Source organism: Cottoperca gobio, chromosome 22 (assembly GCF_900634415.1).
Source record: "Cottoperca gobio chromosome 22, fCotGob3.1, whole genome shotgun sequence".
Classification (NCBI taxonomy): domain Eukaryota; kingdom Metazoa; phylum Chordata; class Actinopteri; order Perciformes; family Bovichtidae; genus Cottoperca; species Cottoperca gobio.
This window is the reverse complement of record NC_041376.1, coordinates 4,621,382-4,647,128: the sequence shown is the minus strand read 5'-3', so window position 1 is coordinate 4,647,128 and position 25,747 is coordinate 4,621,382. Positions and strand designations below refer to the sequence as shown.

At 43.9% G+C, this 25,747-nt stretch overlaps 2 protein-coding genes across 5 annotated transcripts in view; both read left to right on the top strand.

Annotated features, from left to right (window-relative positions):
• The first annotated feature begins 486 nt into the window (after nucleotides 1-486).
• ptbp1a (polypyrimidine tract binding protein 1a) lies at nucleotides 487-14,752 on the top strand. 3 transcript variants are annotated; one of them, XM_029460394.1, is made up of 16 exons: nucleotides 487-565; nucleotides 1,338-1,391; nucleotides 1,611-1,641; nucleotides 5,276-5,336; nucleotides 5,488-5,660; nucleotides 6,178-6,324; nucleotides 6,437-6,607; nucleotides 7,050-7,160; nucleotides 7,328-7,508; nucleotides 7,630-7,701; nucleotides 7,903-8,060; nucleotides 9,450-9,483; nucleotides 10,552-10,644; nucleotides 10,901-11,117; nucleotides 11,429-11,506; nucleotides 11,713-14,752. In XM_029460394.1, exons 1-16 carry the CDS (start codon nucleotides 558-560, stop codon nucleotides 11,843-11,845), a joined length of 1,722 nt encoding a protein of 573 aa, XP_029316254.1. In that variant the 5' UTR covers nucleotides 487-557; the 3' UTR covers nucleotides 11,846-14,752. The 3 variants fall into 3 exon arrangements, with proteins under 3 accessions (XP_029316254.1, XP_029316253.1, XP_029316255.1); XM_029460393.1 differs by having other exon boundaries at nucleotides 7,621-7,701; XM_029460395.1 differs by lacking the exon at nucleotides 487-565 and adding an exon at nucleotides 1,072-1,139 and having other exon boundaries at nucleotides 7,621-7,701.
• A 3,686-nt stretch (nucleotides 14,753-18,438) lies between these two features.
• The window catches only part of efna2a (ephrin-A2a), a 65,687-nt gene continuing 58,378 nt past the window's right edge, over nucleotides 18,439-25,747 (top strand). For both annotated transcript variants that reach the window (XM_029460656.1, XM_029460653.1), the window contains exon 1: nucleotides 18,439-19,251. In XM_029460656.1, the coding sequence (XP_029316516.1) occupies nucleotides 19,109-19,251 (143 nt within the window). In that variant the 5' untranslated portion in view covers nucleotides 18,439-19,108. The remainder of the gene's footprint in view (nucleotides 19,252-25,747) is intronic.

The following is a 25,747-nucleotide window of genomic DNA, read 5'->3' as shown; positions in this document are numbered from 1 at the left end:
TTTTTATATAACATTTGGTGGATTCTGTACTTTTACTAAAGTAAGATTTGGAGTGTAGCTCCATTACGCGCGAGACAACCCAGGTGTTGTGGACACACTGGTTAGGTCTACTCATATAAATGCGCCGGTAAAAAAACAGGGTATTCATCTCTGAATGTGTTAATGATGCTTACATGTATTATCATAATGTATTACGAGAGCCCATATATTTAACTGCGACTCCATTAAAAAAAAAAACAGTCTCGTCAACCCCCTTTTTTTTTTTTAATCATAGTGACGATGACTCAAATTACGCTTTTCATCACATACAACTCAAACAAAACCTAACCACACTTGATATTTGTTCTGGAAATTTGCCGCGGCCTTCTATTTTCACAAAATGATAGTCGTCTTGTCCAATCGCGACTCGAGCAGAAGCTTGTCCCCGCCTGTGTTTGGCTCTTGAAAGTGCCTGGACTAATCAGCGCGCGCCTCCGTGTGTTCAGCCATTTTGTAAGAAAATCAAGCAAGTCTGCCGCCCTACCTTCGCTTCAGACCTGCAGTTTTTTTCTTGTGCAATGGACGGGTAAGTGAAAAAGATCCACACTTAAGACTTTATTTCGCAAGGCAAATCTACCGCTTTTGTAATCGGCTTTCATATTTTGCTTACTAACAATGTGCCGATCCCGATGGCTGTTTCACGTAACCGTTAGACCGGGAAAGTTTTGAAACAGTTTAACATCAAAACATGCAACAGTTAGCAGGAGCGTATGCTAGCTAGCAGCTGCTAGCCATCGCTTCGGCTAACAAACGTTAGTTATGTGAACCGTTTGGACGGACATATTTTTTTTTATCGTTGTGTAAAAGAGACTAACTCGAACAAAACGTAACTTTAATCCGAGTTATAATTCGAACACACGTTTTTTTATTTTAGCAAACCTACTGGTATTACTCGTTTGTTTGCTAACACATACATTAGTTAACATTTGCTAACTACCTTGGTAACTTGGTTTCACGGAAGCTTGAGCGCTAGCTAAAGCAACGTGTCTCATTTCCGCATTCATTTGTCTGCGGAGTGCCAGGGCCATGTTGAAGATGTCTGGCCTCAACATTTCCCGTTGATTGAATCAGAGACTTCTATACTGGTTTGTCTAAACAGGGTAGGGTACACAATGGCGTTTTGTTGTTTCAGTCTAACATACGTTACCCTTATTTGATCCGCTGAATTCGACAGTTTAGATGACTTCCAATGCATTGTGAATGTTGCATTGAATTTGCTGAATGTAATTGTGTTTGTTTGAAAATTGATTTATTGTTACTTTGCTAAGTGTCCACTGTGTTTTCCCAACCCACTACAGCCGACTAGACGCTGACTTGTACCCTCTGGGAACCGGTTACGTCCCTGAACTTGAGTAAGTAATTTTGAATGCATTTGCAAATGTGCACGGATGCATTTTTTTCATAAGTGAAGTCAATTTGCTTTTGTTTAAACTAGACTATATTGTGCCCTTTTTTATTATTTAATTACAAACACAATGAGTTTCCATAGAGCAGAATGTTCTGCGTGAGGAATTGTTTAACATGTCTTTTGATTTCCTGCGAAATTAATCAACTTTCTTCCTCCTCCACAGAAGTGTCCATGACATATCAGTTGGCACAAAGGTAAGCAACCCTCAATCATCTTTTCTTTGCAGCTCTGTGTCTACTGAATGAATGCCACAAGTTAAAATGTGTGTATGTAGTTATGGAAATCTGCTTGCAGTCTTTGCAATGTAAATTATGTACGTGTGTGTGTGTGTGTGTGTGGGTTGATTGTGATGCCCAAGTGAATCACTTAAAGTTCCTGTATCTATGTTTTTCCAACTACGGCAGGGAGCTCCATTGCCGCCAAATCTTATTTTTAAGAAAACAGTAGTTTGGATGATTTTTTTTTACATGTCAGGAGGTGGAGAAAAAAAACCCTCCAACACTTTGGATTTCAGATATGCAGTGTGTCCATTTGAAAGAGTTCCTCTGTAATTAAAGAACTGCTGTCCAACGCCATTTTTCATGTGTAATGAGTTTTCAGTTGCAGACGTGCGCTTTAAAAAACGGTCAGCACATAGAGGTTGCAGCAACTCTCAAGACTGGACATAGAACATTTGATCATTCAATTAGAATAGATTGTCTGAGATGGGGCTTTATGTTTTCCTGTCCCGTTTCTGTTCGGCTGTAGGGAAATGAAACTTCCTGTTGTATATTTTGTGTGTTCCTTTTAATAGCACGTTGGCCTAACTGGAATGTTAACAAAGCGGCCGAATCCTGCCCCGGTGCTTATTCAGACTTGTTTCTGGCACATACTACCCAACCCAAATCGACAAAGTACCAAATGAAAAATCTTTCTGCACAAATCAGTCATGACGGACCTGTTGGGTGCTTATGTAACTGACATAGCAGCAATTCTTTACATGTTTGTGTGTGCAAACTTGTTGAAGTGAGAGCACATTTGTGTTTGCTGCTTGTGTAGCCAATAAAAATGCCTGCCTAAGGAGTAATCCTTGGTAACGGGGCCCCGGTCAGCTATGTGTAGGGGGAGTAATTGAACTTAGGGCTATAACCATCGCGCCTCAGCAGTCCTCATCCTCTCGACCAAAGGTCTTTACACTGTTTAAACAAGCACTCTGATGCACACGCCCGTACCAGGGACACACCCCACCCCCTCTATTCACTTCAGTAAGTTCTGTTGTCTTTCAACATGTTAACACTGCACACTTTAATGTGTGCCGATCGGTACACAAGATCTTCTGTGACTCTTTCTTCGTTAACTTTTCCCGTTTTCGGCATTTGGTGTACTGCGGTAATGATGATGCTGAGTTATGGAGCGCTGCCTTGCTGGAATCTGTAATTATTCCGTCTGGGCAGAGCGTCTGGCATTCCGTGGTCACATTCCAATCTCCCCCCCCCCCCCCCCCCCTCCAGCCCCCTGGTGAGGCACAGCTCCCTGCCCCCTCCACTGGCGAAGGCTGATCACAGTGAACAAACATGTTTGTACCTGTGCTCTTCTCCCTTTGTGCTTTTCCTGAGAGATTACCACCCAACCGATTCCAAAATGAGGTTGTTTGCAGACGCCAACATAAATACAAATGAATCCAGTTGGATTTAGTTTAAGAGCATAATGGGTTTTTTTTCCAAATGCTGCAAAAGCCCATTTTCTTTTCCCTCATCATTTGATGCAATGTAAACCAGGTGTGATGTGGTGTTTATGGCACTGAAATTGCCCCTCAGACCATTGTCCCTTGAAAAAAAAAAATGTTTTAAGTTCAAGGTAGGCCATTGTCGTTGAGAGGAAGCGGCTCAACAGTTTCAGCATGGAGGCCAGTAATATGTCATCGGCTCCCGAAGGTTACTATTAAACTGTCGGAGCAAACAAAGGATGTGAACAAGTCGGAACGCATTCAGGGGGTTTTGTTGGAAAAATGGGTTTGGCCAAGATTTGGAGTCACACTAATGTATCATTTATGAGCTCTAGTTTTCTTCCATTGGCTCTGTGCTGCTGTGCACTCTCTACCACGTTCCCTACAAAGGTATATTCTTCCGTCATTTGTTACACAATCCTCTCTTTTGTATGTAACTTGATGATCCTGCTCTGTACTATAGACTGTCTTAGTTCTTTGGTTATTTTTAGAATGAGGAAGTAGGGAGCGAGCGAGAGAGCGAGTCCTCCCATGGAACAGTAACAATCAGTCCCCAAGAGGAAGTTTAGCCAGAGCCTGGAAGCAGGCCTGATGTTGCTGCTCTTCCTGTTTGGAGTTGGTCTGCTGACTGATAATGTGACCCGGCCCACCCACCAGCATCGAGTCAGGCGGGAGCCACTTCCTTCATTTCTCATGACTTGCATGTGGCTCATTTATCAAGCAAAAATTTTGTTTTTACATTTTCTTCCCACAAACTAGGCCACGGTTCGCTGTTTTGACATTCATATTTTTACCATTGGTTGTGAGTTTCATTATATAAATGGTCACTCCCATTTTAAAACACTTAAAGATAGGTTTTGTCTGCTTGTCAGAGACTGTCTTGCAGTCTATTTTGCACCTAAGTAATCCTAGCTCAGTAATTGCCATCCATGTATGCATTCCGTTTATGTCAAGATTTGAACGTTTGCCAAAGTAGGAGGCCCCTGATCCTGTAGCCACAGTGAAAAGGCATAGGAATGTCTCTAAGTTCATGAATTGAGATAGCAGGCCATGTTTGTGTGGGCCTCAGAGTGAGTGACTGACTTGGCCAAACCATCTGGAAGTCAAAGGGTAGTTTATACTACTGCTTACAGTGTTGTGCTCAAATGGCAACAAACTCAGTACCCCACACCACCCTTTACAGTGTTCAGGGGCCCCACCAAATGCTCTCTCTCAGATCCCCTTAATTGTGCCTCTTGTGAGTAGACTTTGCAGCCTGACTGCAAACCCTCCACCACCATGCATATTTAAAGGCCAAGATTCACAAGGTATGCTAGCAAACCTGCCTGACTGGTTGTTGTAATGGCGCTCTGAGGCTCTTCAACTCCCAGAGAGTCCTTAAGGCTCCATATGTGTGTGCGCTGCCGTGTAACAATGCCCCTAGTCTCAGCCGGAACAGGACCTTCATTGTAGTGTTGTTGAGCTTAGGCTGCTGAGCCACTTCTTGTGACTGGTATACTTCATCTCGTGCAACCACAAAGTCACACACAACCATGAGAACAGCCCTGAAACAGCACTTTATATATACTAGAGAGAGCACAGACCAGGCTGTTTCAGCAAACAGTAAACTAGTGTGGGCTGGGAGTATCCCCAGCTTGTCTTCGTTTCCAGTGGGCTTTTAGTGTTATCCTTCCTCCTAATACTGAATGATGAGAAGATGGGTTGCACTGACTGACTGCTGCTGTCTAAGGTGAAACTGCTGACTTGTGCGCTTTGAGCTGAATAGTAGCTGTTCTTAAAGTGTGATCGGTTTTAAAACATGATCATTTCCCCTAAGTCACAAAGTAATGGCCTATCGTAACTGTGGCTAAGGTTAAGAACTGGAATTGAAATGGGGTGGGAAGACATGAGTATGATGAGAAGTCTCAATTATCCCTGCTGACAAGCTAGGTCATTTCCTTCTTCCTGGTGAGGAAGGTGGAGTTCTTTTCGAGCGCGTTTGCTCAAGCCTCTTTTGGTTATCAGATTACGTCCTGCTTTATCACACAATGGCTCGGTAATATGAGAGCCGTGCTCTCCACCTGCTATGATGTGCCCTCATTGGTGAATGCACTGAAGTGAACCATTGTTTTCTCTTTCTGCAGAGGGGATCCGACGAACTCTTTTCTTCCTGCATATCCACTGGGCCCTATATCATGAACTCAGGTAGGGGGGTTGCCATGGAGGGTCCTTTTTTTATTGAAGTGCTTGTCGTTTCTGTGTTTGCGTTGCCATGACGATCAATCTATTATTCAAGAAGAACCAGAGCCTTCTGTTCCCTCCCTGATTGTATCTGTGTCTGTTTTCTTTCTTGCAGCCAATGGCAACGACAGCAAAAAATTCAAGGGTGACGTCCGCAGTCCTGGGGTTCCGTCACGCGTGGTTCATGTGCGCAAGCTGCCCAACGACATAAATGAGGCTGAAGTTATTGGTCTGGGACTGCCCTTTGGGAAGGTCACTAATCTGCTGATGCTAAAAGGGAAAAACCAGGTAAGCACTGGTACATGCAGGGCCGCTCACCAAACCTGTATGACTTGCAGTCCCTTTAGATCTGGTACATGGAGGGGGGGGGTCAGCTTTCTAGCCTTCGGTCGCACACAAAAAGAATTATACTATTACAATGCCCTTTTGCCACATCCTCTTGGTTTAGTGGGTAGGATGAGAATTTTACTTGATGAGATTTCCTGGAGGAAGACATTGAATCCCTTTTTTGAACGTCTTCATTATCTCCTGATTTCTATTACCTGCCGTTCTGTGTCAAAACACGAAATCAGATTTATTCATATAGCCCAATATCACAAATTATACATTTGTCTCCGTGTGCGTTACAGACTACGGGTCCATTAAAGATGTCAAATGAAATGTTGTTTAAAGTAGAGAAATGTTGATGGGAAGTGAAAATGCTCATAATTAGGTTTACAACAGACTTCAATTATTAGGAACGCTTAAAGAACATTTTCTCAGATGGGAGAAACCAATGTAATGTTTCTCTGCTCCTCCCCTGCAGGCGTTCTTGGAACTGAACAGCGAGGAGTGTGCACAGACGATGGTGAGCTACTACTCCTCCGTCACCCCTGTCATCAGAAACCACCCCATTTACATGCAATACTCAACCCACAAGGAGCTCAAGACCGACAACTCCCCCAACCAAGTGGTAAGAGTTTACACACACTTGCTATCATGATGAAAATTTTTTTAAAAACGTATTAATTACTGCATACTTTTCTTCATCCATGCTAAGAAGTTCCTCTTCCTTTTCCTCTTAGCGTGCCCAGGCAGCTCTGCAGGCAGTCAATGCACTGCACGGTGGTGGGATGGGAAGCATGGCCATTCCCGCAGATCCAGCTGCTATGGGAGGAGCAGGGTCCCAAAGCCCTGTACTCAGAGTCATAGTGGAGAACCTCTTCTACCCCGTCACCCTGGATGTGCTACACCAGGTACAGGCAGATGTTGTCATTTGTTTGAGCAACCACAGTTGTGCAGTAGTTTCTCAAACTGTTGTAAAACAGACTTTGGGTGATTGCGTTGTTGTTGTTTTCAGTGTCTCATTGCTGTAGAACATTTAAGTGACACTTGCATAACGTTTGCAGTTACTTAAGCAGACCTGCCTGTTTCTTTGCTCTGTACCATGTGTACAGATCTTGCAACCTACTTTGATATATCCTTGTTGCATTTGCTTGCCTCTTGTCATGATTGTTACTGAGAAGTGTTTCTCTTTGGCTCACATTCATTACATTCTCTGGGAGAATGCATATCAAATCTGTTAGTGCTACATAAACAAAATGTTGGTCACAGTGGGATTCTTGTTTAAAAATATATATGCAAACAGTAACGCTTGTAATTTGTGTGTTCTGACATCATGCTGCCTCTCCCTCCCAGATTTTCTCTAAATTCGGCACTGTGCTGAAGATCATCACTTTCACAAAGAACAACCAGTTCCAGGCTCTGATCCAGTATGCCGATGGCTTGACTGCTCAGCACTCCAAACTGGTAAGACTGGTACAGCCAGTGCTCTTTGTCATGGTGTTTAAAGTGTCACGATGTTCCCACCATTTCACATTGTTGCTTTAGTGCAGTGTAAACATTGTGCGGCCAACCCGTGTAAAACGCAGCACACGTGTTCTATGTGAAGTCTAATGCTCCGATGTCTGTCGCAGTCTCTGGATGGACAGAACATCTACAATGCCTGCTGTACCCTGAGAATCAGCTTCTCCAAGCTCACCAGCCTCAATGTCAAGTACAACAACGACAAGAGCCGAGATTACACCCGACCAGACCTCCCCACTGCGGACTCACAGCCCTCTCTCGACCACCAGACCATGGCAGCGGCTGCGTTTGGTAAGATTGGATTCCGATCACAACTTTAATCTATATCACCGATATCATTATCGCAAGAGCACTTTTGATGTAGAGGATTTTGTTCTCTTTTCTTTGTTACATCTTGTCCCAGCTGCTCCAGGTTTGATTTCAGCCTCTCCTTATGGTGGTGCTCATGCCTTCCCCCCAGCCTTTGCCATCCAGCAGGCATCAGGTCAGTACCCACATTTCACACGACACGCATTTCAAATGAAAGCTGCATCTTTCCCCAAACATCTGCTTGCTAAGTACAGTATGTAATTTGCCATGACGCTTAAACTCTTCATATATTGTCCTGTTTTTAAATCCTCCTTACCAGAGCTCTTTTGCATGTAGAGAGCAAACATGTGAAAGTGATTGATATTTTGTTCCTTAGGCTTGTCTATGCCCGGTATGCCCGGTGCCCTGGCGTCCCTGGGTATGGGCCACGGCGGCATGGCGGCTGCTGCAGCGGCCGCTAACCGGCTCGGCCTGTCAGGGCTTACTGGCGCTGGGGGACACAATGTCTTGTTGGTCAGCAATCTGAACCCTGAGGTCAGTACACTCACTAGGCGTAAACAGTTCTACATCCTGCCTCTGTCAGTGCAATGCTGAGAAACGTAAAACTGTTACACTGCCATTTGTTTACACTGCGGGTTCATGGACCTGGATCCATTTGTACAAGAGCGCCAGTGTTTTCCCCAACATTCCCCACCACCTCCATGTGATCAGACTAGTCGGAGTATCCCTACCACCGTTTATAATAAGGGGTCATCGAGTCAAAACCTCTTCTCTTTCAGGACCTCTTTGTGTTTGACCAAACCTGCTGCATTTCTGACCTGCCACTTTGCTCACTGTGAATTTTAAGTTTATTCAAAACACTAACTTCTTTTATTTATTTATTTTATTTATTTTTTACTTACCATTTCATATCTTCATTTTTGTCCATTAGTTGAAATCATTCTTGAGTTGTTGGAGAGACAATATTACTTTTTTCTTTCGTATTCTATTAAAGAAACACACCATGTCCATGATCTAGGTTTTTATTTTTTAGAATGTATAAGTAGTATGTCACACTCATTACATTTACTGTAGTTATGTCATTACATTAAGCATGTTAACTTTAAGATCAGCTTTTTAAGTTGGACCATGATTATTAAAATTGACATTCAGATTTGACTGTTTTATTCTAATGTAACTCTAAATAATCTTAACAAACATAGCCTGTAATTAAAAGTACATATTGTCTCTGCCTTTTTTCTGTATTTCATTGTTAATCTTTTTTTCTCTTCTTTTTCTCCTAGTGTTCCCATAGTGACAGTGCATTTTAATTTAGCCAGTTCTACTGTCTGAAGCACTACATTTCTTTGTGTATACTGACCTTGTTTTTTACTTCCTTTTTTCTCTCTCTTCTTTCTCTGTCCCCCTCTCCCTCTTTTGTTTTAAAACCCCCCCTCACCTCAACTCTTGCCAACTGACTGCACGCCCCACCACCAATTGTTCCCCCTGTCCTCCTCCCCTCTGTTACCACTACAACCACTCCTCCTTCCACCCTCCCGACCCTCTTTCTCCCCAATTTGGACACCACCCACAAATTGAAAACACCACAAAAAAAAACACATTGGTCCCCATAATTTTGCCATCAATCGTCCCTCCATCATCTTCTTTCTTTCCTCCACCTCATCTCCTCTCCCCCCTCTCCCATGCTGTTTGAATCCTCTCCTCCACCTCCTCCTTGTCCTCTTCTTCATTCTCTTCGTCCCTCATGCCTCTCCTTCCTCCATGGTACTGTGGCCTTCCTGTGGACCTCGCTGCCTGTGGCCTGCGGACATGTCCTGACTCCACTCCACTGTCCTCCACTCCGCTCCGTCTTTTTTCCCCTGTCCCCTGTTCCCTATTCCCCTTTGGCCCCCTGCCCCGCTGCTCCCCCTGCTGTCTCTAAAGAGCGTTACGCCACACTGCCTCTTTATTCTTTTCGGTACGTTATCATCCTTTCATCTCCTTTTTTTTATTACTACTGTTACCTGGCAAGGTGGGCATGTCTTGTCTCATGTTGTTGGCTTTGTTTTTTTTAACCACTGATGGCTCGTCATCAGGCTACAGGGCTGTGAAGGGTGGGGGTGTCTGTTTTGTTTTGGGGTATGAGCTGTTTTGGTTGTTGTGGGTTTGTGTGAGGAGAGTAAGGTGAGAACACCAAACAAAGCTGCAGCATTTCATTTACTTTGTAACGGCAGTGGTTTACTGTTCATGGGTGAGAAACATTTGTCGTTTTCATCTTCAAAGAACACAGCCCCTCAATGGAACTGTTGCCTCCATAAATAGAAATATGGGGATCATTTTGTTCGGGAATTAATTCTAAAGCATCACCCTCAGGAAGAGGATAAAAGCCAACACTTTGTTTGGTTCTGCACGGTCCAATTTTAAGCCATGAAAATGCAGCCATTTTTTCCTTCCTTCCTGTATTTGCCTCGAGTCACTTGGCAACCGAACATATACAAATGAAATGCTGCTGCTTTTTTTTTTTGTGTGTGTGTGAGTTGACATATCCCTTGGATTATGTCACCATATTATTCCTTTTGCAGTTTGTCTGTTACTCTAATGTAGGTATGTGCATGTTTAGTTTATTCCTGCATGTTTCTCTATTAGACCCTCAAGCTGGCAAAAAAAAAAATCAACCTTTTCTTCACTGTAGAGCGATCAAACCGATGAGAACCACTCATTATAATACTCTTTGATCTTTGCCTTCAAACCACTACCTCTCCCTTCTCAAGCGTAACCATTTTAGCTGTCAGCGTCTGTAATCTAAGAGGGCTTCATGTAGGATTAGTTCTAGAGATCCCATGCTGAATTGAACATACAATGAGTAGAATAGCCTGATAATTACCCATTAATCAGACAGCGTTCACTTGGTAGCCGTACGGATATTAATGTCCCTGATGTGACTGTTTTTAAATAGTTTTGTGTTGCTGTGAGTGGCTGCGTAGCTCCTGTTAAGGCTGTGTTCTTTGTGTCGCTTGTATCGTGACCCCTTCCTCTTCCTCCCTAGGTGTGTACGGCGATGTGATGAGAGTGAAGATCCTGTTTAATAAAAAGGAGAATGCTCTGATCCAGATGTCTGATAGCACACAGGCTCAGCTAGGTAGCTACACCATTTGATTTCTTTTGAAGTATCATTTTCTTTCATCTTGTTTCTTTCCTTCACATCGTTTTACCAAGTGGGGCCTCAACTGAGCAAACGGGGGGCCGGTCTCCTTTTGATAAATAACTGATCATCTGTTTGTTTGTTTTATTAACTTGTTCATAACTTCGCTAAAAGTAGAAAGTGCTTCCAGAAATGTGACGCATACATCAAGGAGGGTAAAAAGTGGCAAATAATGAATCCTGATGTTTCTCAGCTATGAGCCACCTGAATGGCCAGCGTCTTCACGGCCGGGCCATGCGCGTGACATCGTCGAAGCACACCACAGTGCAGCTGCCCCGAGAAGGCCACGAGGACCAGGGCCTCACAAAGGACTACAGCAACTCCCCGCTGCACCGTTTCAAGAAGCCCGGCTCCAAAAATTACTCCAACATCTTCCCACCGTCTGCAACACTCCACCTCTCCAACATACCGTGAGTGCTGATGCAACTGCCTGACTTTGATTCCCACTCTCCCCCCCCCCCCCTGCAGCTTTTGTGCTGTAAGCTTTTTCCTTTGCAGTCCCGACTCGTTTCGTTTCCTATATTTAGTGCTTGGGATTATGGAGTTGTGACAGTATTTATAAACAAGCTACTCCAGAGATGCAATTTTTAGATGTAATCAGGCCTCTTGTCTCTTGTTTCACAATACCAGTAAATAAACATGAACATGCAAATGAGTAGAGGGAGTGTAATCCTAAATGAACGCTGTATGTTAATTCTTTGTTTCCACCCGCTGCGTTCAGGCCTTCTGTGGTGGAGGATGACCTCAGGAGACTTTTTGCCAGCTCAGGATCCACAGTCAAGGCCTTCAAGTTCTTTCAGTAAGTCTCAGTCCAGTCGCTCTTTAATTTTCTTGACTTGTTGGGTCCTTGTGGGTGTTTTGAGTTCTTGTCTGTCTTCTATTGATTATCTAAGTAAGATGTCTTGTTGAGGAAAGAATCAGCCATAACAAATGACAAGAAACATCACAGACAAACGCACGGTCCCCTCTTTATTTAACACATCGTCTCCTCTTTTTCTTCACCAGAAAGGACCGCAAGATGGCCCTGATCCAGATGGGCTCAGTGGAGGAGGCCATCGAGTCCCTCATCGAGTTCCACAACCACGATCTGGGAGAGAACCACCACCTCAGAGTGTCCTTCTCAAAGTCCACCATCTGAGTGCCTTTCCTCCCTCCAAGTCTATTTCCATCTGAAAGCTACTTTTCTCAAGGTTTCCTTCAGTGGAAATGGCCACCATCACATATGTATAGCTGTGGTTCTGTGTAGAATGTTGCTCCCGTCACCATCATCCCCCCCCCGTCGTTTATAGGTTTGGGTATCACACTTAATAGATTCTGCTTATTGATTCTGATTCCTGGTTCATAAGTCACCAACACATATGTTGAAAACAAACGGCATTATTTCCGCTTGGTTTACGGTAATAAACCACATTACAAGGTATATTAAATTAAAATGTAGACGGATGTGAATATTTCCTCAGGCCACGCCCCAATTGATTGTTTGCAGTTGTACACTTGTTGATATTTGAGTTAGTCTTGCTAACATTAGCCGATTCCGGTGGCGTTTGATTTGGACCGAAAGGACGTCTGTAAACGCTGCATTCTTGTGCCACGCAGCCGTACGTCCCCACTGTACCGCTTACTTCCCTTAGTGAAGCTTAGCGACACTTGTTAGCAGTAGGTCTTGCCCATGTTTACACTATTCCACATGCCTTTTTGGTGCGAGTGTAACGGACGACGTAAAACAATAGATTTAAACAGGAATCAGTGATTGGAATCAAAAGCACGTTTCCGGTTCCAGTTCAGGATCAGGTTCATTAACTTGTTCCTTTAATAAAGTTTGAAGCGGGGCCCTATGAAGGGGCAGCATTCTGCAGCGAACCATGTTATTATATTGGAGGTAAAGTAGAGGCAGCCGATGAACTGTCACTTTAGACCAAATTGTTTAAAAACAAACGTATGTAAAAGACACCCTCCACCACAGATGCTTATGTGGATCAATCATATCCACAACAGACACACTTCAGCATTCCTTTTTACTATGATAGTCGTGTGGATATATCTTTGTGTGTGTGCCTTTTTTGAAATGCCACTTTGAACCCGTTCGGCCAGTCAGAAACGGTTTGATACAAAGGATTTTGTTTTGGCTCACGGACCACCAAACGATGTATTTCCCAGTGTCCATTTTGATTCTTTTTAGCTTTCTTGTAACTACCCGCCTTTTTTGCTTCAGGGGATCCATACCACTATCTGAAGTCATTCAATACGCATGTGTTTTTCTTTTCAATGTCTGTATCTACAGTCTTTGTGCCTTACTTTGCCCCGACCAGATTGCCTTAAGCATCGCTCTGGCTTTATTTGGGAAAGACTGTGGCTCTTTGTTTCATGCCTTGTGGTGTGTACCAGCGTTGTGAACATGGAGGGGGAAGTGGCTCATTCAATCTTCTGTTTGTTCGAAGAGAAAAAAAAACTTTAAAAAAAACACACAAATGTTTATCTATGGATTTGTATACATATATCCCCATTATATGTGTGTAGAAACTATGAATGTAAGTCAGTTAGATGCCTAATGTCCTTGCTAGGTGACGTAGCTCTGTTAGGTGTATTGTGGCAGGAGTTAGCGCTGTATCCAGCCTTCCTGTCTTACAGTCCCCATCCACCTCCATTTAGTCCTTCCTCAGTAGAGACGATGGTGTTTGGGGCGTCATTTAACCATATTATGTCCATGTATATGTGGACACCTATATATTCATTTATCCTCTTTTTTTAATTTCATTTTTTTTATGTTAGCATTTACATGTGTATCACTTGGAAGCTTAACTGATACCTATATGTAGTGGCTGGGTTTGATCATTATCACAGTGCCTTGAGTTTTTAATCTGAGGCTGAAACACTTTCTGGCCGCTCAGTTGACTTTGTTTACCTCTCGTTCAGGTGTTACGGTTCTGCAGAGATGCCTTTTCATCCCGTTGTATTCAGGTAACCCTAACCTGTGAGAGGGCAGCTTGGACACATTTGTCAACTGAAAAGTAAAAAAAAAAAAAATCCTAAACCCAGTAAATATATATATATATATATTTTCCTTTTCTTAAATTCAGGATTTCAGGGTAGGATAGCCCTCGCCCATTCCTGTCTGTCCACTTACGCAACAGTCAGGTTCCTTAGTGCACTTTTCCTCCGATAGGTCCAAATTGGCGCCATCACGCTGAAGTCTTAAACGTCGTCACATTCCTGCGTGCCTCAAGCACCGGTCTCCACAGCCTCGACCACTGTAGTTTTTGGACCAGATGCAGATGTGCTCCGTTTCTATTTTTGTAAAAGATTATTATGCATGGTTTAACGAAGCTTCATGTAGCTACAGGCGGTTATTGCTGTTCAGGACCAAAGTATCTTCTACCCCTGCTGTTTTCGTAGTGTTGTGATTTTCTGAAGGTTTTTTTTTTTTTTTTCTTCTTCTTCACATTTTCCAAAAGTTCACAAGGCTTCAGTTTCCTGTTTTCAGTTTCTCAGATGCCTTGGACAAATGTCACATGAAGTTGAAATGTTTTGTGCATCAGCCTATACTGTATATGGTTTTCTTTTTTTGTTGGATTGACTTTTACAAAGAGCCTACGTTGGTAGCTTGCTTTAGAACGGATATTAATTGAACCACAGTCGTAGCTGTGATGTTGATGGTGTAGAAGATGATATGCCTTTTTGATTTTCTTTGTTAAAAGCTTTTATTTTTTCTCCTTTTTATATGGGGGTGGGGTGGGGGTTATTGTATGACGCGGGATTGATGGTTGTATATATTCATGTTTTTGTACCACAAAATCATTTGGATTATATCCACTTTACGTTCAAAACATGTATATTTTGATAAAACAATACAGACCTATTGAAGCTCTGCGGAGCTGTAAAAAACAAATAAAAATACCACAAACTTTTGTAACACAAAGACATTAAACCTATCTGAACACACAAGTGTCTCTGTATGTGCCCCCCCGCTCCCCACCTTGCCATTCTGTTCTCGTCTCTTGCATCTTTCTGCTGCCTTCAATAAATCTTTAGTTTGTTCCTTCTTTCATTTGGTTTCTGTTTCTTCCTCTCTGTCCTGTGAAACATCTCGTAACACTTTCCACATTTCCCATCCTGTTTACTACCGGTGGGGTTTTTAAAAAAAATCTTTTGACTATATTTCCAACTTTGTACTCATCCCATCTGAAACTTGACTGACTTGCTCATCCGGGGCTCAATGCAATCCAGTTACTGTCCCTCGATGAAACCGCTGCGATGATGGCGGGGCGGAGAGTTAATTCGATATGCAACGCTGGATACTTGCTATTCTCGATAATCCTCCATCCTCCCGTGCTCCGCTTTGACCTTTTCAGTAGCAGGTCTGTCTGACTAAGGAGATGAGCCAGGTTGCTGTGGAAACTAAGTCTCTGTACCTCCATAAAAAAAAAATGAATAATTAAGATTAAACACAAGCATAGCTATCAGGCATATCTGACATCCATGTTCCTCAGGGATGTGAGAAGAAGAAAAACAAAAAACCCTCAATGACAAACTAGTTGTTCACGTCCTGAACCACTAGGGGGAGGTGTTGCTCTCTGCTGGTAACCATAGGCTGTTGAGCAGAGGTGACTTTACCTGCCACTCACACAAAGTCAATAGTTAGTGGCTTAATCTCGAGTGCCTCCTTGTGCTTTCTGACATTATACCTTTTTTTTTTTTCTTCGACTTCCTTACAGAGCAGTCGAGAGGATTAACCTCAGATCTTCCCTGTCTTTTGAGAGGGGGACAAATGAGAGGAGAATTGAGTCCAGCAGCTGTCTGTTTATGGCTGAGAGGAGCTGGATTTGTGGTATAATCCCAGCAGTTTGTGGAGTCTGCTCTTAAATATAGTGTGCTCCAATTTAGTGTGAATTCCACCGCAAAGGCACTTCTTTCTCTATTCATTACTTTGCATGAGAAAGCATCCTTGAAGGTCATAGTAACAAAACAAAACAAAAAGGATACCTGTCTCATACTTGCTGGGTGTTACCAACATGGATGCAAAAAGAAGGTTGTACTCTAGAGCAGATCCTTTTAATGTTGCCCTTGAGGTACTGGAACAGTCACTTTTACCAAGATATGTTTCAGGTATCTTTTTCTTTTATATAAAAAAAAAAAGAAAATCTTCAGAAATCTCTACAAGTCGGGGAACTCCATAGCAGCAACATGACACTTTGATGCTGCTTTGATTCCTCAGACCCTTGTTTACTTGCAGCATCTTTAGTATTTCTCTCTGCACCGGGAGTAATTTAGAGCAGACTCCTCAAAGAACCTCTTTGGAATATATTGAAATGCAAAGAGATTGCATAATTGGGTGGAAGGGCAACTCAAAGTAAAAGATGATCCACACATAGATGTGAGATGTTGTTGGGTTATCAAACACCAGAAGTCACTGGCACATAAAACATGCTACTAAATATCATTTTAATCTGTAGAGAAACTGGCAAGCACTATATATACACACACACACATATATATATTCTAAAAAGTTATTTGACACCAAAGGAAGAGGCCGTACTGTACGTACTATAAGGTCTGTTACATCAAACATGTCGCTCGTTTTAACTAGTTCCGCGTGTCCTCTACATTTGTCTGCCGACTCCAGACCCTCGCGATGATCTGGTGTGTGCAGGGGACTAAATGAAACCATGTGGGGCAGTGATCCTTCACCATCTGGCAACATTTATTTACATTAGTGCTGCGGCCTCTAATCAAGCAAATACTGAGAAGCACCAAGGCCACACACACACACACACACACACACACACACACACACAGGCAAGCCTGGCGGTGACTGAGTGGTTCAAGAGACTATCTGTATATCATTTGTGACATTCAATCCCCACAAAAACCCAAGTTAGGCACTTGAGAAAGAAATCTGGATGTTTGATGTGTGAGACTTGAAAGTCGACTGCTTTGTTAGTCAACAGCTCGAAGAGACATACGTTCATCTGTTCCATGTATTAAGGTCTGGAGCTGGGAGATAATTCATGTCTATAATTTATGTCTCTCTTGAGCTGCGTTAAACCGCAGAGCAATCACCGGCTATAAAGTCCCGGATTTAACGCCCTTTTAAGGAGCCATGTATCCATACACTGACTGACCCACATTGCTTTTAGATTTAGGATCACTTAAGAGGCCTTCATATCTGAATATACCCCAAAACTGTGTAGTCTGTACAGTCTTACATGAGATTTAGACTCACTTTCAAGGTGACAGCAAAGGAGGGAAAAGCCTGAAGCCAAGGTGAAGGATGGTCTATGTTCTATAGTGGCTCCCATTTAAAAAAAAAGCCATCAGGAGACGATCCACCTGTTTACATATGCACGCCTCAGACAGATGTTGAATAATTCATCCACAGAGGCGGACAACATGCAGCTGTATTTGGGTTATGGGGGTGCATGGGTTCTCTCCCTGTCTGAATTCATGCAGCCCAAATCATAGGCATTTACAGGCAGAGCAGGGCAAAAGTAGGACACTTTGCATAAAGGATCCAACTGAGAGGCACAATGAGATGTGAGAGATGGAGCTGCAGAAAGGTTCGGCTTCATAACACAACACGGGGCTGTTGGAATTTGGAAAGGTGGGACGAGTCAGTCGTGATGTCACACCAAAAAACAACAATGTTTTGTTTGTGCACTGCAGAACATCCTTTACTCTTGAGTCTATGCATTGCATTTCAGTCTGCTGCTACAATGTAGTTACTAGATCTCCCTTCGTCGACGCTGAGACTAAACATCTAAGATGGATCTTCTTCTGCAGAGGAGCTCTGCGCGCAGCACGCGGGGCAGAGGCAGCAGGGCTCTGTCAGACAGAGCTATCTGGAGGTTTATGGCTCACAGGTTTTAGACTCGGTGCTGCCTTCGCTTGCCCTTTGGGCCTAATGGACACTGATGGAAAATGACTCCACTGTTCCAGTGATCCATCAGACGCCCTGTTTCTCCCTCTCCCTGAGCCCATCCATCAGGCCGCAGCTTTCAAACACGTAGTGAACTTTATGGCGGCTTTACATGTCCAGCTGCAATGCAAATAAATTGCCTTCAGTCACACAGATGGGGGGGTAGTGGTGATTAATAACTCTCACAAGTAAACATGTAAAAACAAAGACAGTCTAAACAGTCTCTCTCTGGAAACTATACAATATATCATCTTCACTCATCTGTTTGCACCTAAATAAATACATCATGTCATACTTTAAGGGTCAGATAAGTTTGTCACATAAAAAACAAGTGTTTAATTGAGGCTTTTCCTCTAAACATCCCCGGTGGTGTATCACTTGGACGCAGTGAGTCAGCCAGCCCCGAGCCTCCAGAGGGAGCGCGGCACGGCACGGCTACACAGACCCCGCCCGCGCAGAGAAAAAAGCGAGCGCGAGATGGAGAGAGAGAGAGAGAGGGGGGGGGGGGGGAGTGTGGGGGGGATGTGGGGGTTACTTACACCGAATCAGGGTGCCGGTGAGTGTTGTTGCCGCCATAGGTGGAGGTTGCATGGGGAGCGTGTTCGGATTAAAGCTGTGATCATCAACGGCTCCCTGCTGGCTGCGCCGCTCAGCGTGACGCACAGAAAGTGAAGGCGCACCGCGACTGGACATTGGATTAGAGCCAGTGACAGCGGAGGGATCACCAAGTTGAGATGCTGTAAGAGCCAGTGGTGTGTGTTTGTGTGTGTGAGGAGGATGCTCTGTCTCGCAGTTTTTTTTTGTGTGATAAGTTTGGACTGAAAATAACGGAAAGGAGCGCGCTCGTCTACCTGGGATGTATTTCTTTGAACTGCAATAAGAGGAAAAAGGTCAAGTGGACGCAGTTTGAGGCTGTGGAGAGATTTACGGTGTGAGAGGAACGGAACAAAGCGTGCGCCAGACACATATCTGGGTAAATAAATATGACGGCTGATGCTGATGTTGTCTTGTGTCTGCTGATGAGAAACGATATCACTGATAGAATAACAAACCTAGGATGAATTCTGGAGTGCAATTAATTGTGATTTTTGGAGAAGAAAGGGGGATTTAATCCAGGTGGCGCATCTATCTCTGCGCGTAATGGGAGAAAAGTTTCGGACCTTGCAGAGGAGACGCACTCGCAGCATCCCGCCGACGACGCGCTTATAAATAACATGTCAATCCTGCCGTTCCGTCCGCGGCAGATGAAGTTTGAAAGTGAATTTCAACAATTCAGCATGACTTGAAACAGCCCTGGGGTTACCGGAACGCGCATCAAGCCAGTTAACGATCCATGAACCGCCGAAGCGATTTGTCCAAAGACGTGCAGACGGACATTAATGATCTGAAGAGGATTTCTGCAGCCGCAGCGCAGTGAAAGCCTGATCCCAGAGAGAGAGAGAGAGAGAGAGAGAGAGAGAGAGAGAGAGAGAGAGAGATCCCCCCTGGATGTCTATGATGTTGTGCCAGCTCGGGCAGAGGTGTGTGATGGAGGTGGTGCTGCTGACCATCCTGTCCTGGGTGTCCGTGTGGGCAGAAGAGAAGATCATATTTGACAGACACGCGGTCTACTGGAACAGCTCCAACCCCAAGTGAGTTTTAGTGCGAGTTAGGCATGTGTGTGTGTGTGTGTGTGTGTGTGTGTGTGTGTGTGTGCGTGTGTGTGTGTGTGTGTGTGTGTGTGTGTGTGTGTGTGTGTGTGTGTGTGTGTCTTTGAAAATATTGTTTATCTACCAAAATAATGATAAACATATCAGGCTGAGCCAAGAAGGAACTTCCATTTTCTTTGCCTCACGCTGTCTCAACACATCACACTGTTTCACATTTTATTCTCTTTCTTCCTGTTTCAGCAGTGTAATGGCGGAATTGTGCAATATTGATGTCTTTTACAAATGAGCAAGAAAGACAAACACACACACACACACAGGCGCAAGTGATTGTGTGTGTGTGTGTGTGTGTGTGTGTGTGTGTGTGTGTGTGCGTGTGTGTGTGTGTGTGTGCACGAACACGAACACTAGATATTTTGTTCTGTGGAACAGGGAGCTCCTTTTGTCTTACACAATGAGGGCAGCCTGCCTCCTCTTCTCTTCAATGTCTGGAGATTTCTGTCTCTGTCTATGATTTTTTCTATCACACACACACACACACACACACACACACACACACACACACACACACACACACACACACACACACACACTCAAAGCCTTTTTTTCGGCAAATGCCAGCCACTTGTACCAGTAGGCCTGTACACATTATTTCCCTGTCAATTGCAAGTACTTGTGCAGAAACCACATCCATAAACAAATAAACACAAAGGAAGACGTAAGCACACTCACATGCACACACACATGCACACACACACACACACACACACACACACACACACACACACACACACACACACACACGTTGTCTTTAACCGGGCCTCCCTCATTGACATGGGGCAAAGCACACTGGGTCTGTCTGTCTAATGGATTGTGACAACCTGGTCAGCCTCTCTCTCTTTTTTCACTCTCTCTCTCTCTCTCTCTCTCGCTCTCTCTCTCTCTCTCTCTCTCTCTCTCTCTCTCTCTCTCTCTCTCTCTCTCTCTCTCTCTCACCCCTTCCTCTTCTTTTTTTACTCTCCTCTTTTTTTACCCTCCCTCTCTCTCCCAGGTAGATAAATAAACAGTGAAAGTGCTCCCTCTCGCTCACTCACGGCTGAATTAGTCCAAACTAACGGCCCCGTCTTTCTGTCTGCATCAACCAACCAAACACACACACACACACACACACACACACACGCACGCACACACACACACACACACACACTGAGCTAACGGGTCTGTCTCTGACTGCATCACTTTCCACAGAAGGCTTCTCAAATATTTAACAGGCAAGGGGGAACATTTTCTCCCTTTCTCGCTCGCTCCCTCTCTCTTTCTGTCTTTCTTTTAGTCTCCCTGTGCTCCTTCTTTCTCTCACACACACACACACACACACACACACACACACACACACACACACACACACACACATACACACAAACACCTACACGTCACAGGGTAAATTTAAGCTATATGGACGGTTGCTGGGGGCGCTGTTATTCCGTCAGGGTCGTAAGGAGAAGTTGAAGCAGAAAGGGTTCACATCAAAAATGCATTGCTACTAAAGCAATGAATCTAGGCTCTGGAGTACTGGCGAGGTTGGTTCCCCCCTGTTAGACTCTGGCACTGTCATTGCTCATGCTGCGCCTTTTTCTGCACACACACACACACACACACACACACACACACACACACACAACTCCGTCCCGCTGCACTTGTGAGGACCTTCTCCTGACAACATTCATTGCTCAACTTTAATCTAAAGATAATTCTCTCTCTTAAACTTTGGTTAGTGTTTTTGGGGAAGAAACTAGCCCACTGGCAAAAAGAGATCAGAAGACAGACACCAGAGTCATCCCACAGCTCATGTAAAATGTACAGAACTTGAGTTGTGTTGGCAATAATAGTTAGATTGTATTCACCCAAGCTTAATGCTGTAACATTGCATAGCCAGAAATATGAGCTGATACTGGTAAACAAATTATAAATACAGTAAATTATTCCACAAATTGCATCGTGGATGAAATAACATCCAGTACCAATACAACACAAATGATTATTACAAGTTAGAGACCTTTATTCAAAATCTTACCAAAGTAAAAGCACAGAAGTACTTAAAGTTTCAAAAGTAAAATGACAGGAGCTGCAGAAACACGGCCCGTGTGATCGATGTATTATGACAAATTACACAAGTATAATAGCAATGTTTACAAAATGACCATATATATATATATATAAGTCTAGATCATTTACCATCAATTGAAAACAGCCCCAATCCTCTGAATGTACCTGATTGGATTATTCCATCACATGTCCAAGAGAAACCAGGAAGTGTGGAAAGTGCTGGAAAGACATCCGTCTTCATGCAGCTTGTTCTTCAAGGTAGGACGAATAAAAGCTACGACGTGACACATTTGATGTAGGTGAATGTCTTACCGGTGAAGTACAACACCTGCACAAAGGTTTCTAAAAGCTCTTACTTGTCACCTATTAATACATTGGTTGGTTATTTAGGCACCGATGACTGATGAGAAGCTCAGAGGCTATGGGAGAATAATGAATGCCATTGTCTGAGGCAGTGGAATGACACAAACAGCTGGGGAAATGAACAGCTGTGTGTCTTAATTGATCACACGACATCAAGCACACAGCTTGTATTGAGCTATCAGGATGTGTTGTCTCTTCTCATGTTCATCAAAAAGTTTGCTCCGACCCAAACAGCTCGAGAAGGACGTTCTCTGCGAGGTCACGAGCACGGACTTGACATTTACAGCGTAAACTTTCTGTGTTTCCTAAGAAGGGAACGTGGAACACTATCACACCACAGTGGAGGGAGATGTAGCAACTTTTGGGAAAAAGGGCCGGCGACGTCAACGTTACTTTTGTCTTAATCCATCTGAAACATGGATCACCTCAGCGAATCATCTCCCAGAGTTACACGGATGATTTGGGTGTTAATTGTACATGAGGTGCATACCCTAAAACCCATTTTCAAATACTAACCATAAACCTTAAAGCGGCTATAACCAATTATATATCAACAATAGATAAAAAAACACTACATGTACATGTCGCTTGTAGTGATACAGCGGCAGCTGTTTCAACACAAATCTAAAATATGTCTGCACGCTACCTGCGCAGCACAAGTATAAAGAAGCTAAAGGGCAAGATATTCCCCTCAGGAGTGGGGAGGACCAAAAACAGGAAGGTGAACGTCGGACTTACATTTTCCAGATGGCCAGAGCTGAGCGCTAACGTCGTTCCGTTTCCACGTGTTATTTTTATTTACAGTTAATATCTCCGCTAGAATTGAACAGCAGTCAAAGACAGTAAAGCACAAAGCTATTTGCTCTACTTTATAGGGAGCACAATAAGGTATTTATCAATAACCCAAATTAAATGAAGGTGAATTAAAGTCTGTGGTGCTTTGGAGAACATTTTTATTTAAGATCTTTTTACATTTAACGTATCTTTGACCTTAAAGAATTGACCCTGTGGCATAAGAGGACACCGGTGCTACATATTTCCCAATATTGCTGATGTCTTTCAGCTACTTCCATTAATATTTGTCTACTTCCTCTCTGACAACATCATTCTTACTTGCTCTACTTTTCTCTCGCGTGCTTTTCTCGCATTAATCACCATCCGTGCTGACATGTTTTAATTGTTTTTTTACCTGCTAATTAATTGTGCTGCGCGGTTCTGTTAGAGCGCCTTGATCTCGACGAGACTAACCCGGATAAGTCGAGATAAATAAAATGAGTTAGGGATATGTTCCTTCTTGAGAGAGGAGGCATACTACAAATTGGCCAAACCCTTCATGTCAAGGGCTCTGGCTCTCAGCAGGCCTATCTCTTTCAAGGTCTTGCTGGATAATAGAAAATGTAAGAGATAATCCAATTCAAACAGCTCCGGACACTTTTGGACACGGCGGGGGAGCAGCACTCACACACTCCAGTGATGTCCATCGCGGTGTCGTGGTGAGATACGCGGTGCAGCGCAGTCCAAACGTACCATAACGCACATTATCACAACAATACCGCAACACTAGAACTCTCCCAGATCCACATAAATGGATTTATGCCTCATGCAGTAAGCGATAGAGAAGGAATACACACATGTAAGCACACACACACACACACACACACACACACACACACACACACACACACACCAGTGGTAGCTCGATGTAGGTCATAAACTCACACATACAGTCACATACAAGCAGAATGGCTGCCCGTTGAATACGAGGTTAGGCAGCCTCCATTTTTCTATTTACTCCCTGTCATGTGCACACTCTCGCAGTCAGTGGAAGCTAGATATGGGACACACGCACACACTCGTATGCACATACACTCAGACCGACTCTCTATTGAGTGAAAGCCCATCCTTTTTCCTCTTGTTGGCTAGCACACAAGCGTGCACGTGCACACACACACACTGAGCCCCCTTCTGGCTCCCAGGCCCGTATTATAAAGCTCGCAGGTGAGGGGCTTTATTTACCCCGAGCAGCTAATGTGCTCAGAGCAATGGGTTCTCCTCCACACACACACGCACACACACACACACACACACACACACACACACACACACACACACACACACACACACACACACACACATTTACTGGCTCAACAGTCCAGAAGGAGCACCTTATCTAATCCCGTGGTTTATCCTTCAAAAGACTTTATTTTCCTTTTCTCCTTTGTTCCTCCTCTCTCCTCTCTCTTCATCTCTGTGTCTTTGAGGAACTCCGTGTCAGGGAGAAGCGCTGATGGTTGACGACGCTCTCATTCTATGGGACAGAAGCTATCTCCTTGGAGCCACACACACACACACACACACACACACACACACACACACACATGCACCCACACATCCTTTGAGGAAAAAGTGTCTTATGCACGGATCACCCACACACTCATACATATACTGTCACACAGAAAGTTGCATATGCACGCACACGTACGTGCACACCAGCCCCGCTGTCTGTGCACACAATTGGCTCACCGCACATCGGTGCACATAAACCCACACACACACAAAAACTCTCTTTCCGTCGTGTCCCCTGTGGCACATAGTGTTACAAGTAGTCACTAGCACTTCCTCAGCCCTGCCACACACACACACACACACACACACACACACACACACACACACACAGATTTGCATCCAATTTACATGGAGACTTGTAGTCACCCCCGCTCAGTTACTGACAGTTTGTCAGACTCAAACCTACCCCTGGGTTAAATCCATCTTCCACCACCACCCACTCCACCTCTCTTTCTCTCCAGCCTTCTTCCTTTCTTCGTCTGTCTTTGTGTCTCCATATCAAGCTCTCCACTTTCTCTCATCTCCTTTCTCTTGTGTCACGACTTCTCTCCCTCCCTCCCTCCCTCCCTCGTCCCGTCGGGATGTGCTTAGCATGTTTTTCTTCTGCAGGACCCTGAACTGTATACGGCGCCTCAGGCAAGCACTTTCTGTGCATACACACTTAGAGCTGCCGCACACATGTTCTCGTTACGACCTACATGATTGGACAGTGTGAGTGTTTGTTCAAAACGTCAGTACTGCTGTGGTTCATGTCGAGAGAAGCCAGTCTCGAGAGTTATCTGTGGAGTCCAGAGCCTCCCGCGTCGAGCTAAAGATGACACTCTGAGTAATTAAAGTCAGGGCAAATGATTTCTCCCGGCTCAGCAGGAGAGACGGTTACATAACGAGATCTAGTGTTGCTGATCTTAGTCATCAGCAGATTCAATACGATGATTGACAGGTGGAGGTTATCTAAATATTCAGGGGCATTAGAGTGGAACAGTTTGTCTGCTGATTTTAATGCACTGCTATTTCCTTCAGTTTGAGGCATGAAAGATAAAAAGTGGAACACACGTGTGATTCTTGACCACAGAGGTGTTGTTTCGTTTCCGCTGTATAAAGAGAATTCTGTATTTAATTAAACGAGAGAGGAAACGTACAGCGTGATGACGCGGGTCTCCTGAAGAAGGGCTAAGACACATCGCAGTTATACGGTGGAGTGAAGATTGAAAAAGGAACGAACAGAAGCTACAAAACAAAACGTTTTGGCACATTCTGCAAAGTCTGCAAAACCAACAATGACTATTTTGATCAAAAACATATTTGACATGTTGCAAACCCAAGCACACTGCCCTCACATTTCTTTCTTTTCCCTTTGTAGGATGCTCTAGGTTTATGGTATAAAGTGTTGGACTTGAAAGAAGAATTAGTTGATAGACAGAACATGAATTCACTAATTATGTCATTTATCAAACATTCAGTGCTTCTGGATTCTCAAATGTGAGAATTGGCTGCTTTTCACTTTTAACAGCAAACATAGTGGCTTTCCAAACACAGGTGTAGCTGATTGGCAGCATCCCGTGCAGGTGTTCCAGGTTCACTGTGCACGCTGGCTCACTGGCACAGCATCGTTAACATGATTAATCACACCTGTGCTTTGACAAACTGCTGCGACAACAAGACATCA

Bases quoted from the DNA above. Each gene is read 5' to 3' on its own strand.
- ptbp1a (XM_029460393.1), top strand. The intron at 9,484-10,551 runs GTACGTTATCAT...CTTCCTCCCTAG, and splicing joins CTGCCTCTTTATTCTTTTCG to GTGTGTACGGCGATGTGATG. The intron at 10,645-10,900 runs GTAGCTACACCA...GATGTTTCTCAG, and splicing joins TAGCACACAGGCTCAGCTAG to CTATGAGCCACCTGAATGGC.